At 39.0% G+C, this 18967-nt stretch overlaps 1 protein-coding gene across 6 annotated transcripts in view; it reads left to right on the forward strand.

Annotated features, from left to right (window-relative positions):
- Window positions 1-18967, forward strand: part of MTUS1 (microtubule associated scaffold protein 1) — a 122198-nt gene that overhangs the window by 60390 nt on the left and 42841 nt on the right. The window contains exon 1 of one of the 6 annotated variants that reach the window (XM_021694114.1): window positions 7923-8146. The exons of the other annotated variants lie outside the window; for them this stretch is intronic. Coding sequence (XP_021549789.1) covers window positions 8026-8146 — 121 coding nt within the window. The 5' untranslated portion in view covers window positions 7923-8025. Of the gene's footprint in view, window positions 1-7922; window positions 8147-18967 lie in introns of those variants that run through there. 6 annotated transcript variants of the gene reach the window in all.

Genomic DNA, 18967 nt, shown 5'->3' on the forward strand with positions numbered 1-18967 from the left:
CAACTTTTCTATGCTTTGGAAGGTGCTGTTGATATTGGTCACAATAAAAATGCTGGTTAAATAAATCTAATATGCTTGTCTTAATCTCAATTAAATGTGAAACATGGAAAGGCATTCTTCATTCATGTCTCAAGTCTATAATCATGTAAACTGTTATAAAGGATATTTTTTTCTGATAGGCATTGTAAATAATCCCAGTATATTATCCCTTCTCTACAATAAACTATTAGCATTAGACATTTTTCCTTTTCATAATGTTGGACTGACATCATGCCTTATTTCCGAAGCATATCATTGACCTTTGACATTATCAGTAACCCTTGACAAGTATGGTTATCAGATTGACAAATTAACTCCTGATTAAATGAGAAAAGAAGTGGAAATTATGAATCATGTTGTGGTTTTCTTTGGCAAAGTCTTTATCTATGGAGCAGAAATGAGGTATATGACCGAGACTTCCTGTCTCCAATTAACCCTTAATAATCAATGTTGTAATAATTGCAGTGGAGAAGATGTATTTTAAAGGGTCTTCATTGCAGTTTAATTTCGATTATGTGGCATGAATATGCATTTTTTCAAAAATCATAAACATGACTTTTCCATTTATTTTCCTAGTTGATGGTTACCTATTTAAGACTAACCTAGTATTATGATGAGCCCACTGAGGAAAAGTCAGTGTGTTGGCTTTTAGAGAAATAGCTTTGATGTTAACTTGTGTCGAAATAGCCAGTGACTTGGGGTGGATCATGTAACCTCTCTGATAATAGTTTCCTGTGTAATTGAAATGATTGACCACTAAGGTTTCTCCCTGCTATAATATTCTATGACTGCAAAGTACCTTGACTTTCTTCATATTCTGCTTGCAAACCTTTAGATGGTACAGAAGACATTGTTCCACATACAGATACGTTCCTCTGAGCATTAAATTTTAAATAATTGTACTTTGGCTTTGAGATAGTTGTTTTTTAAGCACAAATAGTGGTGAAGATTAATCTGACCATCTCTTCATATTCTTTTGCTGTAGTAAAATGGCCACTTAATTGTAGCAGTTTGCTAAATTCTAAAAAGTTTAGCTTATATATCACCCCTTAGTTTTTTTTTAATTTTGTGATTTTAAATAAATTCAGATAACTGTCCTGTTTTGTTGCTTAACATGAGTAATCACTTCTATTGACATTTAGCATATGCAGAAACTTTTAACTATTCCTCTTAAATATTTGAGGTACCTCTATCACATATACATAAATGATTCTATGATTGGGCAATTCTCACTTGGGAAAGTTGGGGGAAATTTCTTGGGATAGATTCTTGAAAGTAGTTTAAGGAAATCAAAACCTATGTATTTGTAGTCATTTCACTCAAATAAGTGAATTGTTTTCCAAAAGCCCCATATCCCTTTTATACCATGATTGCAACAATGTTGGCTTCATCATACTCTGGTCAACAATTGGGTATTATTTTTAAATTGTGGCTAATGTAATAGTTGAAAAGTGTATGTCCCTGTTCTAGCTTAACTTTTCATCAGTTACTTCAAAGACACTTCCTTTATTTCATAAGACAATAAAGAGTAGAAAGAGAATAAACTTTTGAGGTGTTGAATATTGGTTTGAATCTTAGTCTTGTCACATTCTGCTTGTGTCCTGACCTTAGGCTGGTTGCTAAGCCTCTCCAAGTCTCAAATTTCTCATTTGGGAATATGGGAATGTTCTAGGAATAATTCCCAGGATAGGAGTAAATTTGACTTCATAGAATTGTTGTATAAAAAGCTTTCAAATAGTAGCCGCTTCTCCTACTAGGGATGGTGATGATGAGAATCCTTCCCATTGTTCTTAGGATTCTAGTGGCTTATTCTGAGTTCTTTTGCAGGATGTTGAATTACTTTAAATTCTTAAAGCAAGCAGGAAAAGCCACTTAAAGTCAAGAACCATCCTCATGGGGTCTAGCTGCTGTAATTTATTTAAAGAATCTGATGCTAAAAGATTTTGGCCAACAGTGATTCTAAATAAAACTTGGTTTACTGTTTATAAGGAAGATGTCACACATACCACATACTATAATTACCTTGGTTCTACCACACATTAAAGCTGTTTGGGATACCAAAGCATGAGAGATGTATTTATCCAGCCCCCTGACTGTTTTACCTGAGATCATCAGGCTCAGGAGCCATGGTGTCTGCCTTGGAGACTAGAAAATGCACTGCTCCTTGCATACCCATTTACTAAATACAGCACAAGAGGATAGGGTTGCTTTTAGTACTCCTCCCCACCCCCACCCCCCGCCATTTCCAAGTGTTGGGAAACAGTTCAGAGTTGCAAACCTGCTCTGATGACATAATCCTGGTGTAGCCAGCATTTCCCCTGGTGAAAAAAGGGATGAGCCTGTCTTTCAGTGTTGGTTTATGATTATAACTTTCATTGTACTGAAAAAGCAGATTTTGTTTTGATATGTGATAAATTTAGGGTTTCACATCAGGGAAAAGTGTAGATTATTTAGCAAATCTTGTTGGGACAAAGGCTATCTTTTCAGCAGGAGCTAGGTTCGTACTTCACACACTACATGCAAAAGTATTCCATACTGATGGAACCTTTAAACAAAAAGTAGAGTGATAAGAGCGCTAAGAATATAGACTTAGATAGAAAAGGCCTTTTTCTAGGAACATTAGTAAAAAAGAAAAGATTAATAATTATGACAGCAAAAGTTTTAGACTTCCCTTTTGTCAAAAACTTTGTAAATGTGGTGATGGATGTTAACCATAAGTAGATTTATCGTGGTGATTATTTTTCAATCTATCCAAGTATTGAATCATGCTGTACACCTGAAACTAATATGTTCTCCATCAGTTATGTCTCAAAAATTGTAAATTGTATTAATAGCAAACAACAAACTGGGACAAGATATGTAACGCATTTATTCCAGATAGGACTTTTTCAAACCAGCAAGTAAAGATGACCCTGCAATAGAAATGTAGATGGACAGACACAAAAGAAAAAGTATGAAGGGCTAGGAGACCTGAAAAAGTTTACAAGTGGCCAATTAAAATAATGTGCTCTCAGTGCTTGTATATTTTTAAGAGTAATACCTGGTAATGGTGAATGAGTGAGGAACAGGTACCACATACATATTACTGAGGGTATATAAATTATAACAGCCTTTCTGGAGGCACTGTGGGGACATAGAACAAAAGTCGTCTACCCAGGAATTCCATTTATCAGAATTGTTTAAAGGGAAAATACTGATTTTTTTTTGACTTTCAGAATTATTTAGAAAGAAGGAAAATTGGAAACAAACTGAATGATTTAAACAGCACCTGTTTAGGGGCGCCTGGGTGGCTCAGTCGGTTAAGCGTCTGCCTTCGGCTCAGGTCATGATCCCAGGGTCCTGGGATCGAGCCCCGCATCGGGCTCCCTGCTCAGCGGGAAGCCCGCTTCTCCCTCTCCCACTCCCCCTTGCTTGTGTTCCCTCTCTCGCTGTGTCTTTCTCTGTCAAATAAATAAATAAAATCATTTAAAAAAAAACACCTGTTTAAGTTAAACCACTTTTTTATGTTCACTGACATTTCATTGACAATTTTAAAGCCATTAAAAAGTACTATAGAGGGTTAGCTAATGCCTTGGGAAGATAAGTGAGAAGTTTTTAAGTTTACTAAGTTTTTTAATCTTGCATTAAGTTTAAAAATTGGTTACAGAGCATTATGATACATAGGTGATTTAACTTTTTAAGAAATATTCTGCAGTGAAGATGGGTTTTTGTTTTTAAAAACATTATACATGAGTAAAACAAAACATCTTTCACTTTTTGGAGACCAAAGAAATAAAAGGCAATGTCACTGATCTTGGAGAACTTATAATCTTTATGGGTAGGTGGAGGCTAAAATTTTTTATAATTGTTTTATGTGAATTTTAAGATAGTCACAATATAGGCATTCTTCTTCCTACTAAGGAAGAGGACATTATGGAAAAATTGGACCCTGAGTTGAACTTCCTACGATTCGAACAGAGATTTGAACATAAGACAGTAAAGATTATGAGGCATAAAAATGAAGAAAGTGGCAGTCATGTTGTGTTAGGGACAGTAGGAGATAAACATTAAGATGGATACACCTGGTGTAGGAGTTCTAGGGAAGATTGGGCAGAGATGCCTGAATCCCTGGTTTAAATATTAATCTTCTGCAGATTCTTCATGATCATCAGTAGTAAACACATCAGTCCTATAAGCAGCCCTGCACAGCCTATGCTTGAATCCTATCTAGAATCATAACATCACTGTGTTCTAAATTGAGTCTAAATAAGCACCCATGTGTGCACACACATACACACACACACAGTTCTACACAGGCCTCAGTGGAATCTGTGGTTCTCTGGAATGTACTAGGATACTATAACATATTGACCTGCCAAACACTTACATCATCCATATCACATCTTTTTTTTGTTTGTATATTAAGCCTTACTAAAGACTCTCCACAATTTTTATTGTTTTTTTATGTGTGTCATTAATAGAAACTCCGCTTAATTCTGTACCCTTTTTATAAAGCGATTCTGTCACCTCAACTTACTTAAAAGTCGAATTTTTTGGACTATGTGATCTTTATTTTAAAAAGGGGGAAAATAGAGAAACCTATGGCAAAGAAATTGAAAATCCTGCCTACTCCAACTCAGCGTTGCTGACTATTTTTTTTTTTAATACTTCAGTATTTTTTCTTGTTCTTTAAAATTGGGATCCTACTATACATACAATTTTATTTTTTAAAAAATTAGAGCATGCACACACACGAGGAGGGGGGAAGGGGCAGAGGAAGAAGCTGACTCCCCATCGCTGATTAAGGACCCTGGGATCATGACCTGAGCCGAAGGCAGATGCTTAACTGACTGAGCCACCCAGGTGCCCCTGTCCATACAATTCTAAATCATGGTTTTGTTTTTCCACTTGACATCGTAACGTAAGCTTTGCTGCCCCTCATAAAAACTCCTCTTATTCCTAATTTCTATACCTGTAATAACATTGTTTTTAGGTAACAAAAGTTCCTTAAATTTTTCTTTACTGTCCTTGGTGATCTTTAGATATCCTCTTCAGTTAGGACTTTGTATAATAACAAAGATGGGCACTTCAGGTACTTCTCCTCTACTTGGTGTAACTTCAGAGACAACAGCTAGTACACAAGTGATTACTGACCAAATAGGTAATCAAAGGAACCTTTTTGAGCCAATTTTTAAATCCGTGCTTCCCTGTCCACACTCCCCAAAGTATATATGCTATAAAAATAGTTGTAACTCCCTACTAACCACTCATTCAGTTATTTAGAAGAGCGACTAAAGTGTTTAGGGGAGTACCAGGCACCCAGGTTCTAAGAGTTGGCTGTTACTATTCATGAAAACGCTCACTTGTGCTAGCTTGCCACCAGGGGGCAGACTGTGTTGGTAAAGAAGTGAAAACGCGGCGGGAGCTGTTAAGTCTTTTATCTAATACACCTTTCGTTTGTGTGCGTGGGCGCACGCGTAAGTACGCGTACCTGACTGCACAAGCAAGGACTACTCTCTGACTTCTGACTTGCCGACTAGCACTGCTACTTTTTATTCTTACAGTTCCTTGTTCTGTTGTTTAAAAGGACCATTAGCGACGTTTACTTCTGATATATGTGGTATAGCTTAGTATAAAGTAAAAACTTGAATGAATGTGATGAGTGGGTGGCACGTTGCTAATTTCTTCTTTTGAGGTAGTCTAGGCTAAAAGATTTCCCTTTGAACCAGGATACCCTAGAGTTTGCTATTACTTCACAATACAAAAAAAACAAAACAAAAAAACCCAAAACAACGAACAAAAAAAAACCAAAACAACGAACAAAAAACTGCATGACATCTGAAATGGGGTGGTATCAGGTCTGTTTTTAACACCAATATTTAATTTGATTCTATTTATGATTGTAATGCTGATTGATATTTTAGTTACAAGTTTTTTTGGGGGGGGGAGAGTGGCAGGAGGAGAGGTGGTTATGACATACTCATGCAGAATCTGGAAAAAGGGTGATTGTTTAATAATAAACTGTGATAAAGTGAAAAGGCAACATCTCAGTGTAGTTTTCTTTAATTCCTTGGTTATTTGTGCTTCTGTTGCCATGGGTGCGGTGTGTTTTCAAGATCCATCCTGTGTGTATCAACAAGTTGTATCTTTCCCACAGCTAACCCTTGATAGATACTTGGGTTTGTGTCTCTTATTGACAGCTTCTAAGATGATAGGCTCCGGAGTTGAGGAAGAGGGAGAAAGAATTATTCAGAATGTCATTTCTTGCCCATCTCCTTCCCTCTTCACACCCTAAGTGTTCTGTAGACTTTCTGAAACTGTTGCTGCCCCCTGTACTTTTTAATAGCATTTAATACTTAAGGTTATTTACAGCTAACATTTTCTGCATTTATTTCTAAGTCCTGTTTTCTGAGGAAATCTTGGAAACAAACATAGATCCTTTTTTGCATGTTTTCTTTTTTTAATGGAAAAAGGGTTATTGGGTTATTCCTGATTATTAATATTAACTTTGCTTAAGTAAGCATGTTGTGGGGTACTTTTCTTACATCCACACCTTCATCTTCCTTTAGTTTTTGCCATCATATTTTAATGTACTCTTACAACTACCAAGATAAACATTTAACAGATCCAAATAAAACAGATCCTAGCTTGTTCCTAGTCTCAAAACATTACTATGAGAGGCCACCTGATTTTCCATAAATGCAATTGATAAAACAGTTAAGTGTCTTCTTGAAAATGTGGCCTGATTAATTTTATTCCTCTGGAACTATTATATTACATCTGGTAGAGAAATTGTGTTAACCTTTTTGTTGTTGTTGTTGATTAGTGAGGTCCTCAGAACATGACTATTAAAGTTGAACCTTTTATCAATCTGCCACTAATAGAAGTTTTATTAAAAACCATACCTGGGAGGGGCGCCTGGGTGGCTCAGTCGTTAAGCGTCTGCCTTCGGCTCAGGTCGTGATCCCAGGGTCCTGGGATCGAGCCCCGCATCGGGCTCCCTGCTCCGCAGGAAGCCTGCTTCTCCCTCTCCCACTCCCCCTGCTTGTGTTCCCTCTCTCGCTGTGTCTCTCTGTCAAATAAATAAAATCTTTAAAACAAAACAAAACAAACCATACCTGGGAACATCTATTACTTGAAGCCATTTTATTTTTTTTATTTTTATTTTTTTTAAAGATTTTATTTGTTTATTTGACAGAGAGAGACACAGCGAGAGAGGGAACACAAGCAGGGGGAGTGGGAGAGGGAAAAGCAGGCTTCCCGCTGAGCAGGGAGCCTGATGTGGGGCTCAATCCCAGGACCCCGGGATCATGACCTGAGCCGAAGGCAGACACTTAACAACTGAGCCACCCAGGTGCCCCTTGAAACCATTTTTTAAAAAAAAGTGTATCCGAAGTATCGGGTATATATATAGATTTACATGCAAAATATTTGAAAAAAATGCCCAGTGTCATCACTGTGAATATAATTAAAATTTTAAAAATCAGAATATAGATGACTGAAAAGAAATCTTAATTTTCTCCTAATTCCTAAATAAGCATTCAGTGCTCAAAGTAGTTAATTTCCCTTAGCAATCTTTCAAGTAGTGAGAGAATCCATGACCTTATTGGTTGTTATATAAAGCTCCTAAGACCACCCACTTTCTCCTCCCCTTTACCATCTCTGATGAAAACCATAACAACCTCTAAGCATGTACAGTGTGATGTAATTCAGAGGCTGCTTACTGCTGGATCTGCTTACAGGAGATTTTAGTCAGAGGAAGTGTATTGTTTTGGCAACATCTGGAAGTGAAAACGGAAGCCAGGAACATTTGGATAGCTCTGGGTTTTTTTTTTTGTTTTTTTTTTTCCCTTTTGTGTATGTGCAGTGGAATGACATTTGCTATGTAGGCATGTTTTCTCCCACTGTTATTTCTTGGCTTTGAAGAGTACTGAGTTTACAAAGACAGTATGTGATAGTCCCTGGAAGCTGTTTCTTCTGTGAAATCTTTTCACCTGCTCTGAAGACATGTTGTTGTCTCCCAAATTCTCCTTATCCACCATTCACGTACGACTGACTGCCAAAGGATTGCTTCGAAACCTCCGACTTCCTTCAGGGTTTAGGAAGAGCACTGTCATTTTCCATACAGGTTTGTCTTGCATACATCTCTGTTGAGTGGTGCATGGGGGACATCTTGATTAACTTGCAGCTGCTTATTGGAAATTTTCTAAGGAGATACATACTTGAGGAAGGAAAGCTCTGAGAGAACGAGGCTTTCTTTGGAGAACTAGGCATTTTGCTCTTAACATTTCAATACATGAGCGTCTGATAACTTTGATTCTGTTTAAGCAGATGTGTGTTTGTTTTGTTTATAGAGAGCAGAATTTTTGCCTTGGTGCTCCCTAGCTCTTTTCTGACACGAACAAGATCTGTGAAAATCAACACCTGTTAAATTACATTTTACTTCAGATGATTTTGGAAATAGGACGTGTGTAAATTAACATTGCTCTCCTCCTTCAAGGAGGAGATGAAATGAGAGGGGTTCTATAGTTTTTCATTATGTACTTTCTCAGTGAGATTATGATAGGTTAGTTTAACATGCTGAACGATTTCTAAGTATTTCCAAAATTAAACATCCTGGCAGTTGTGGAGAGGTAAAAAGTGAGCCACAAAACCGAACAAAACTTAAGTTTTCCCAGCTTCCTAGTGAAAATGTTTGCAGTCACAAAAGACTGCCTTTGTATTCTCTGTGCCTAAGACGGAAGTAAATGCAGTGAATATTTTAGGCATCTGTAGACCTGCATGCTCACTTTTAGGGGATTCAGTTAATTGCCTCATATTTTCCCTTTTGTTCCAGATAATAATTGCAGTTATGGTAAATTATGTTGGTTTTATGCTGTAAAAACAGGTGTGTTATTATATTTGATTCTGGCTGGTTAGTGTTGACTGTAATAGGACTGTTTGAGTATGTAAATAGATTTTTTTTCTTGTTTCTTATTCATGTCAGCCCTGATGTGTCTTGTTTTCCATCTCTGTCCCTGGTGATTTTTTTTTTTTTTTTCAGCTGACTGTTTTTAGTTTTCCCAGAGGCATCTCCCTTCCCTCGTGGGATATCTCTCATTTTTTCCAGGACCTTCTCATGTTTCATAACTCCCCTTGACCTGTCACTGAAGTCTGCCAACCTTTCCCTCGGCCTGAGCTGGCAGCTGAAGGTAAATGAGGTGTTAGAAGCCAGAACAGTGGCCCTCTCTCTCCAGGCCTAAATGCCTCTGTCATTTTTTCTACCTTAAAAAAAAGGTAAAGAAATAAAAGGGTGTCTTGTATTTGCAATAATCTGTGTGATCTAAAATAGCTCCAGATAGCTTTTAACTTTAAAAAAAAAAAAAAAAAAAATCTGTGCTCCAAGTAAAAGAGAAAGTCAAACTGTACAGAGGTTCTACAATTCCAAGTGAGCCTGTGTCTTGCCCAGGCCCCCTGCCCTGAGGCCACCACTCTCCCGGGTGCTTGCAAAGCCTTCCAGTAACTTGCTCATCATATGTAAGCCTGTGTAGATTTTTATAGACTCTTTGGTTATAAAGGAATGGTATATTATATGTACTCTTCTATAGCTTGCTTTTTAAAGTTAATATATCTTAGATTTTCATGTTAACACATGTTTATCTACCTCTGCTTTTTATTTTATTTTTATTTTTTTATTTTTTTATTTTTTTTTAAAGATTTTATTTATTTGACAGAGAGAGACACAGCGAGAGAGGGAACACAAGCAGGGGGGTGGGAGAGGAAGAAGCAGGCTTCCCGCTGAGCAGGGAGCCCGATGTGGGGCTCAATCCCAGGACTCTGGGATCATGACCTGAGCCGAAGGCAGACGCTTAACGACTGAGCCACCCAGGCACCCCTACCTCTGCTTTTTAATAGTCATGGGAGCCGTGATCTATTTAACCGATCTTCTTCTGGTGAACATTTTAGGTCGTTTATTGTATTTTCGTGAAGCAGATAAATTTCCAAGGCAGTTTAAGCAAAAGACAAAAGACTTTCATTATCAGACTTTGACTAATAGTTGCTATTTTAGGTACCTTTTGTTTTTGGAATTTCTGTAAAAACACTTTGCAACATTTGTTTGGCTGTAGTGAAATTTTTGGAGCCTGTGTGCACCTAGAAGTGATCTAGTTTACCTTCTTTGACACCAGGAAGTCAGAGGCCCAGAGAAGTGAATTAATGTGCTCAAGGGCACAAAGGGGCAGAAATGGGATTAAAACCTGGCCCCTCTGTTTAGAACTCTTGGCTTCTAGATTTTCCTGGCTGCGACTTCTGCTGTAATTCTGTTAGATCTGGTGAATAATAATGATGAAAAAAGAGGTGTTTTTTTTTTTTTCTTTTTCCCCTGTGTAGGAAGCATTTAAAAATTATGTAAAGACTATAATTCTACTTACCCAGTAGGAATCTTTTGTGAGCTTATCCCATATTATGTAATTTAAAGGTCTGAGACATTTCTCAGTGAAATGGATACTGAAGTCCCTGCATGTAATCTTATGGGCTATGAGCTGTAACTCGTGTTTGTATTCTTAATAAAGTGAGTGCTGTTGGCCTTGGTTGCCAGAGTGGCAGTGTGGGATTCTAGAGCTAGAGTAGTGGCTCAGTGTAAAAACAAATAGAGATTTAAAAGGGTGGAGTCTTAGGTTCTTAAAACCAATTAGTCGTGGATAAATGAGGAAGAACAGTGATTCAACTGTGACTGATGTTATAGGACAGGATAAAGGAAAAACATGGTGTCATGAATATTAACTGAATTTGGGCGATAAGGGGAGAATGAGTTTAGATAAGATGAATTTTCAGGTGTAATACATCCAGGGTTTTTAATCTATAGCCAGAAAAATTCATAGCATTTGAGGTTAAGAGGACCTCAGAAGTCATCTCACCTGATTCCTTATTTTGTACCTCTGTGTGTTACTAGCTTGGTTACTAGCAGAACTAAGGCTACAACCCCAGGCTCTTGGAATCCATATCTAGTGCATGTGACTTTTGATCTCAGGGTTGTGAGTTCGATTCCCATGTTGGGTGTAGAGATAACTTAAATAAAAACTTAAAAAAAAAAAAATTTGTTTAAAGTAAGCTCTACGACCAGCATGGGGCTTGAACTCAAGACCCTGAGATCAGAAGTTGCATTCTCTACTGACTGAGCCAGCCGGGTGCCCACTTTCACCTTTTTCCAGTCTTTTACATTGCAGGATTTATTCATTCATTTCATAAGTGAATACCTGTTAGACACAGACTGTGTGCCAGGTTCAATGCTAGATGCTGAAAATATAGCCAGGACTAAGTCACACATGGTTCCTGCCTGCACACAGCCCATAATTAAACAGAACATCAAGTGATTACAGTAGGACATGGACTAGACAACTAGGCAGCTCCTAGCAGGTAAAGCTAACTTTATCGAGGTCTTCCAGAAGAAGTGCCGGTTAAGCTGGAATCTCAGGATATGTGGAGTTAGCCAAGACACAGAAAGTGCTCAAGGCGAGCATACAGCATGGGAAAGCCTCGAGCTAGGAAGAGGATGGCTCCTTCAAGGAAACTAAAGAATTTTAATATGTCTGAGCATAGAATGTAGACAGGTGCTAGCAAGAAGGAGGGTGATCACAGGGACCCAGGCGGACCAGGGCCCCTTTATTGAACCCCTATATAAGGGGGCACTGTGTGCTCCAGTACGTTGTTCTTGGGTGGCACCCCTTCCCAGAATGTGTTGTCGAATCCAGGAGGTCATGGCCTCTGTAAATAGGGGAAGACAAGGAAAAGTGAATTTGTCAGCGTTCTGAGTGATGTTGCAGGATGTCAAGCACAGATGAAGATCTCCACGTCAGGGAAGTGCTAATGAAGTCCAGAAGTGATTTCAGTGGCTTGCCAAAATGCTGGCAATAGTCTCTCTTGCCAAAATAGGCAGCTCTGTTTCAGAATTTTGCGTCTGCGTATGGGTTCTCATTTTATAATGAGTCATGGAAGGAAAAGAATCTTCTTAGTTGAAATATTCCTTACCACCAGTTTTATTAGAATTCAGTTTCTCTTTCAAGCTGGAGATACCTGTATTTATTATGAAAAGTGCCATTTTGAACCTCAGAGAGTTAATATATTTTTTTATTGAAGTGAAGGCAGTTTCACTTCACTTAGATTAGTTCAGTTCACAAAGCACTTAGATTTCTTTTTGCTGAGCTAGTGAGATTAAAAGTTATTATGGGGCGCCTGGGTGGCTCAGTAGGTTAAGCTTCCAACTCTTGATTTCTGCTAAGGTTTCAGGGTGGTGAGATCCAACCCTGAGTCATCTTTCATGCTGGATGTGGAACCTGCTTAAGATTCTGTCTCTCCCCCTCTCTCCCTCTGTAAAGAAATAAATGAAAGCAATTATAGCAAAGGGGAGGGGTGTAGTACATATATACTGAGGAGGGGCAGAAGGATTGTTATTTTTAGAGAGACAGTGGTAGGGGCAGAGGGTGAGGGAGAGAGAATGTCAAGCAGACTCCCCACTGACCGCAGAGCAGAATCGGGCTCAATCTCAAGACCCTGAGGTCTTGAGATCATGACCTGAGTGCTCACCGACGGAGCCACCTTGGCTCCAGAGAAGGGGCGGAAGTATTATTAATGGAACAAGATATTTACTTAAAGCCACACTAAAGAGAGTCATTTAGACTGTTCAGTAAGAACGGGGCAGAATACGAATAAATTTGTTTAATTAGAATGAAACTCCTCAAATTATGTTTGATATTCATTTTTGAGGCTGTAAAGAATTGCTTTTAGCTGCAGTTTGAGACAGCTTAACTAAGAAGTAACTTATTTGTTTCACCTAACTTGTTTGTTTCACCTACAGTTGTTCAGTGGCTCAGCAACGTCAGGATCAACATCTCTATTTTCTTGGCTCCCTCCTCCTGTTGCCTCGCGGTCTCACGATTGCTGCTCCAGGCAGGAAAGAAAAAAAAAAAAAGAGAAAGGGGGGGGTGGGTGGTGCCAAATCACAAAGCTTACGTCTCATTGGCTAACTTGCAGTCACATGGCTGGCTACCTGCACGCGAGGCTATGGAAGTGAGTGACTTCTCCATTCTCAAGAGCATGCAGGTACAAGAGAGGTTAGAGCCTTCTGATAGTATCTGACCCAGAGAGGGTCAAACCCTTAGTTCTCAAAAGCTGATATTAGCTGCTTAAAAGTAAGGGGAGTATATCATTTAACAAGCCTGACCTTGCAACAGACTTTTTTTTTTTCTCTTTCATAACGTGGATGGGTTTTGGTAATGATTACCTATCTTGTAATTATTTCAATTAAACACTTTGAAGTCACTTTGGACATATAGATCAATATTTGATTTTGATGTTAAATGAAGTAATTTTCAGTGATAATACATTGAGAAAGAATGTCTCAACTCGACATATGGCTTTTATATATTTAAAATGTGTTAAAGGTTAATATTTTTATTCGTCCATTTGTGGTAAGTATTGCCAAGGTGACGCCAAATAAACTTGAATTTCTCTTTTGTTTCTCACACTACGAAATTCAGAAGTCAATGAAGCCATTTTAGAAGTCTTCCATAAAAAAACAGATGTATTAGAACTTGTGTGTAAAAAGTTAAAAGATTCGGGGCGCCTGGGTGGCTCAGTCATGAAGCGTCTGCCTTCGGCTCAGGTCATGATCCCAGGGTCCTGGGATCGAGCCCTGCATCATCGGGCTCCCTGCTCCGCAGGAAGTCTGCTTCTCCCTCTCCCACTCCCCCTGCTTGTGTTCCTGCTGTCCCTATCTCTCTGTGAAATAAATAAATAAAATCTTAAAAAAAAAAAAGTTAAAAGATTCAATCATTTGTAGATTACAAAAGACATCAAAGGGACCAAATTCAAGAGTAACAGATGAGAGACATAGCCTTCCACCACTCCCTTGTTCCTGTACTGTGAATCCACATTCTTCCTTTGGCTTCCTTGAAAGCAGGCTTGAAGATCTTGCTGGCCTTTTGCCACACTGATAAGCACTTACTGAGAACTGATGTTGTGCATGGCGTTAGGCTAAAAACATTTGTCATAGATCGATACTAAGCTCCGGTCGCTGTGGCGGTCTTCGAGCTACAGCTTTGCTCTGACACTAAAAAGGGCCATTTTGTAGTTAGAGCCGTCTACTTAAGAAGGCAGTGTTGTGTTAAATCAATTTTCATTCATAATAGGTAATGTTTTGATAAGTTTTTTTTTTTAAAGGATTTTATTTATTTGTCAGAGAGAGCACACAAGCAGGGGAGTGGCAGGGAGAGGGAGAAGCAGGCTCCCCGCTGAGCAAGGAGCCCGATGCGGGACTTGATCCTAGGACCCTGGGATTAGGACCCTAGCCGAAGGCAGACGCTTCACCCAGGTGTCCCATGTTTTGTTAAGTTTTTTATTTTTTATTTATTTTATTTATTTATTTAAAAGATTTTATTTATTTATTTGACAGAGAAAGACACAGCGAGAGAGGGAACGCAAGCAGGGGGAGTGGAAGAGGGAGAAGCAGGCTTCCCACTGAGCAAGAAGCCCAATGTGGGACTCGATCCCAGGACCCTGGGATCATGACCTGAGCCGAAGGCAGACGCTTAACGACTGAACCACCCAGGCACCCTTGTTAAGTTTTTTAAAAGTTAGATGTAACTCACATGTTTCACATAGCTGAAGTTTTACTACACTAAGTTGTGTTTTAATGTAGGAATCTATTTTCTCCCAAACATGGAAAGTACATCATACATTACAGTTTGGAGTTGGATTCAGGATAGGAAAATTGCGGTGTCTTTCACCAGGAGCAACTAGAGGAATATGGCAAGAAAATTTAGTAAATACATAATTAGAACAATTGAAATATTCTGAGAGAGTTCTGGTTAATAGAGAATCACCCTATAAATAAAACAGTACAGATTATAATACTTTAGAGCTAAAAGTGGTTCATTAACAGTATATGCACATTATTTATTAGGTAAAAAGATGTCAGATGTGGCTTTAAATGTTTCCAACATTGAGCATCATTTTTCTGTGTTCATCTTAGGTGATATGTTGAGTTATTTTAGCATGTGAGAGTCCTTTTTATAAATAGCAATTATCTAGCTCTTGGGAAAATTAAGACCAATAGAGCTTTCTTTTAGGTGAGAGACTTGCCTTTTTCCCTTTGTTCTCTGGTGACCCGGGTTTGAGGCACCTGTCTCTTCATTTTTTTTTCTTTAACTGGTTAGTATTTTGATCGAATTACCTTCTTTTTTATTGTTTGTGTCATAAAAATGTCTAAGGTTGGTTGTTTTAATTGGCTGTTTTTCATTTCAACTGTAAGATAGTCTGTGGTCTGTAATACACATTTTTGACCCACTTTGTCACAGTTGGGCACATTTTTCCCCCCACATGTAGGTCTTATGCCTGCATGCGCCTGGGTTCGGTCATGCTGTTTCCCTGGGTCTCCTGTTTTTTCAACATAGGATTGCAGCAACCCAGATGCAGGGGGGTTAGGACACTATCTGTGGCTGTGAGTGAGCACTGACCCACAGGGGATGGCCTCACGGCACAATGGTGACCTCATGTGAGCTGGCTAGCTCGAGATGTAAAAGTCAGAGAGGAGATAGCGTTCAAAAATTCCAAGCTAGCAAATGCGCTTGAGGTAGGAACTGCAAAGGGAAGGGCTTCGTAGACTTTTTGGTCTTGTTTTGGAATCCATTCCTAGCGGTGACAAAGTTCCAAGTTGTTCTCGGTGCTGCATTCTTCTGTGTGTTAAATTAAAAATTAAAAAGGACACCTTGTGGGTGTATGTCAAAATTACTGAAATCAGAAGAACTGCTTGGTGTAAGCGGGCTCTGGGATATCAGGCAGGTTTTTAGCTGCCTATTCATTTGGGTAAGTCAAAATGATCATTAAGACAAAAACAAAAAACAGAAGTCCACATGAAGGCTAGAATTTAATATTTTCGGTAATTTGTTTAATAATAAAGGGGGAAAAGCCAGTACCAATGACTGCTGTCTTGAGAAACAGCATCTCATTCACATTGATGGGAACTTGGTGGATGATAGATATTTTATTCCTTTCCTTGTGCTCTCTGAAAAGTCCTATCCAGTTTGCTCATCTATAGTGAGTATAACAAGAGATACTTGTTTCCTGTTTAGGTTGAAATAAAAATTCAGATTTTTCCTCTATTTTTGGATGAAATTTTGATGAAATTCCACTGTTTCTGATGAAATTTTGATGTTAGATGATTACAGTTAAAATATTTGCATTCAATATCTTCAGAATTATTAGTGTTACAGGCCTAAAATTGTAGTACTTGCAGATTTTTTGCTCTGTTCCGTTTTTATGCTCTTTTAGTCCTGAAATTCATAAACTTAACATTAAGGTGAACTTCTAGATTTTTTAGAGAACCAGTAAATCGAGGGAGGTAATATCTTCTTAAAAGTATTCCTGGATGTAATGAATTTGTTTCCTTTGTAGTTAGTAGTCCATTTTAAGAACATGAGAGATCTGCGTATTTCCTGCCAGCTACATGGAAAATGGTTATAGGTCAAGTTTGGAATTTTTTTTTTTTTTGAGGGAAAAATTGCATAAGCATAATTATTCTGAGATGGGAGTTTTTAATATGAATATACCTTCTGTTCTGTAATCTGCTTTTAAAATTTTAAAAAGAAAAACCCTTTATTTATTTATTTATTTTATTTTAAAAGATTTTATTTATTTGAGAGAGAGAATGAGAGAGAGAGAGCATATGAGAGGGGGGGAGGGTCAGAGGGAGAAGCAGACCCCCCGCCGAGCAGGGAGCCCGATGCGGGACTCGATCCCGGGACTCCAGGATCATGACCCGAGCCGAAGGCAGTCGCCTAACCGACTGAGCCACCCAGGCGCCCAAAAGAAAAACCCTTTTACATGTAATACAAACTGTTGCAACAAATTCTGACTATATATAGTAATGACAAAATATAGTATTGTAAAATTTTAAATGCTTAGGTGTCTTAAAGTCTTACCCTCCACCCCAAAGAGAATTAACTTGGGTAATTTTAAAAGTCTTAATATCATTTTCGTGAGCTTGAATTGTTCCATGTAAATAAATGCCATACCTACCTAGAATAGAAAAAATTGTATGTGGCTTCTAAATTGTGATTACTATTAATTCTTTCAGAGTAAACTAATGAAAGGAACACTACAAAGGTTTAAATAAATTTAAGGTAATAAAGTGATGACATGAATGACAACTTAAACATCTTGGTGAGATGATACAGATTACCAGGGATTTACTAGTCCGTTGATACAAGTAGGAAGTATGTGTTCATACATTTGCATTAGGGGCAGTATTCAGGACAGTAGCAGATAAAGAGCTGATTGCTCCTCAGGAAAATGACATGGTGGATGATTAAATTTGGGAGAGTATTATGGAGCAGGTGAGTCTAGAATGGATCCTTTTTGGAGCCTAAAGAGCAGAGTGTCAGTGTCGTAACGCCTTCCTCACTGTGTCCCACGCCAGACTCTTTCCCTCTCTCCGCCCTCGCTCTCATCCCCACATGCTCATCTACTCCTCTTGTGTTATTTCCTAGCTGGAAACTCATGACTCCTCCCAGGCTCCCCTTGATCGAACTGGTCAGGACCCCTGTTCTGCCTCATAAACACTGTTTCCTGCCTGTTCTCACTGCCACAGACCCATGGCTTCTCTGGGCCTCCCTCCTGACCTGCCCGTGCCCCTCTCCTCTCTTTCACGGTGCCCCCAGACCCCTGCTCAGTGTCGCCCTCTGCCACCTCCATGGTAAAACCTTGTGTCACCCTGACTGTGCTTCAGCCACCTCATTGTGCTTTAACTTTGGGAGTACCCAGGGCGTCCATACCCCGGCGCCTCTGCTGGCCTTTACTCCTTATCTGTCTGCCAGATGTGCAAATGCCCGTGCAAACTCGGCCTCCTGAACCCTTTGCTGACTGCCCCAGATCTAGGTGTTTCTCCACCTGGACTCTCACCACACTCTCCACGCAATTCTGTCAGCTAATGATCAAATCATATTGCCATTGCTGATGGCTTCTCTCTCACTGATGCATGCGAGTTCCTTAAGAGCAGGGACCAGTTTGTTAGAAGCACATCCAATTGACATTTACTGAATGAACAGTAGTCATTTGGGTGATTGGTTATAACTGGATCCTCCCTCTTATTAGAACATGTATTTCCCAGTAGTTTCCATTTAATGCTTTGCTTCCGTGGGATATCTCAGGGTAAGCGCCCATCATCCAATGCCTAGGAAATGAATTGAAAGAACTTATGTAGAGATAGGTGTCCCTTTTAAGGGTTTTAGGAGTGCTGGCTCAGGTCAAGGAAGAAAGAAGAGAATCGATTGTCTGTCCAGAGCGCTGGCAGAGATGGAGAGGGCCCTCACCAGCCCATTAGTTCATTACCTACATTTTATTACCTCACACATATTAGTTTTCAGTGCAGATAGGTGGATTCTGTGAGAACTGAACAGGAAGAGATGAATAGTAGGGAACCACGATTCAGCCAAGATGCCGGCGGTCTTCATGCATGCCTGTCCACCATCACCTTCCTCTACATGCCTCCCCTCTCTCCCACAGGACACCAGGACAGGTCCTACCACCACCCAGCAAAGTTATCATGGGAGATTTCGAAAAATACTTAGTGAGCAAATGACAAGGTCAATAGTATACAAAAAAACTAGGCAACGTTAGTTATTAAATGCAGTGTATAGTTTTGCATTTCATGGAAGCCAAGGCAAACTATCCCTGCAGGTCTTGTCTCTTACTTGACTTTACCATTTGGAAAGGCTTGTTTGGCCTTAAGATAGATGTGTCTTCAGCAGGTAATAGGTTGGTCCATGTCTTAATGGTTAAGTTTTTCTCAAAAACCTTTTTGTCTTGACTTGGCGATCTATATGCCTGAGTGACTAGAACCTGAAAAGGGGGCCTGTTCCTCTTTACCCAACTACTTTCTTCAAGATGATGATAAATAAGTTCATTAGACTAGTTT

Source organism: Neomonachus schauinslandi, chromosome 2 (assembly GCF_002201575.2).
Source record: "Neomonachus schauinslandi chromosome 2, ASM220157v2, whole genome shotgun sequence".
Taxonomy (NCBI): Eukaryota; Metazoa; Chordata; class Mammalia; order Carnivora; family Phocidae; genus Neomonachus; species Neomonachus schauinslandi.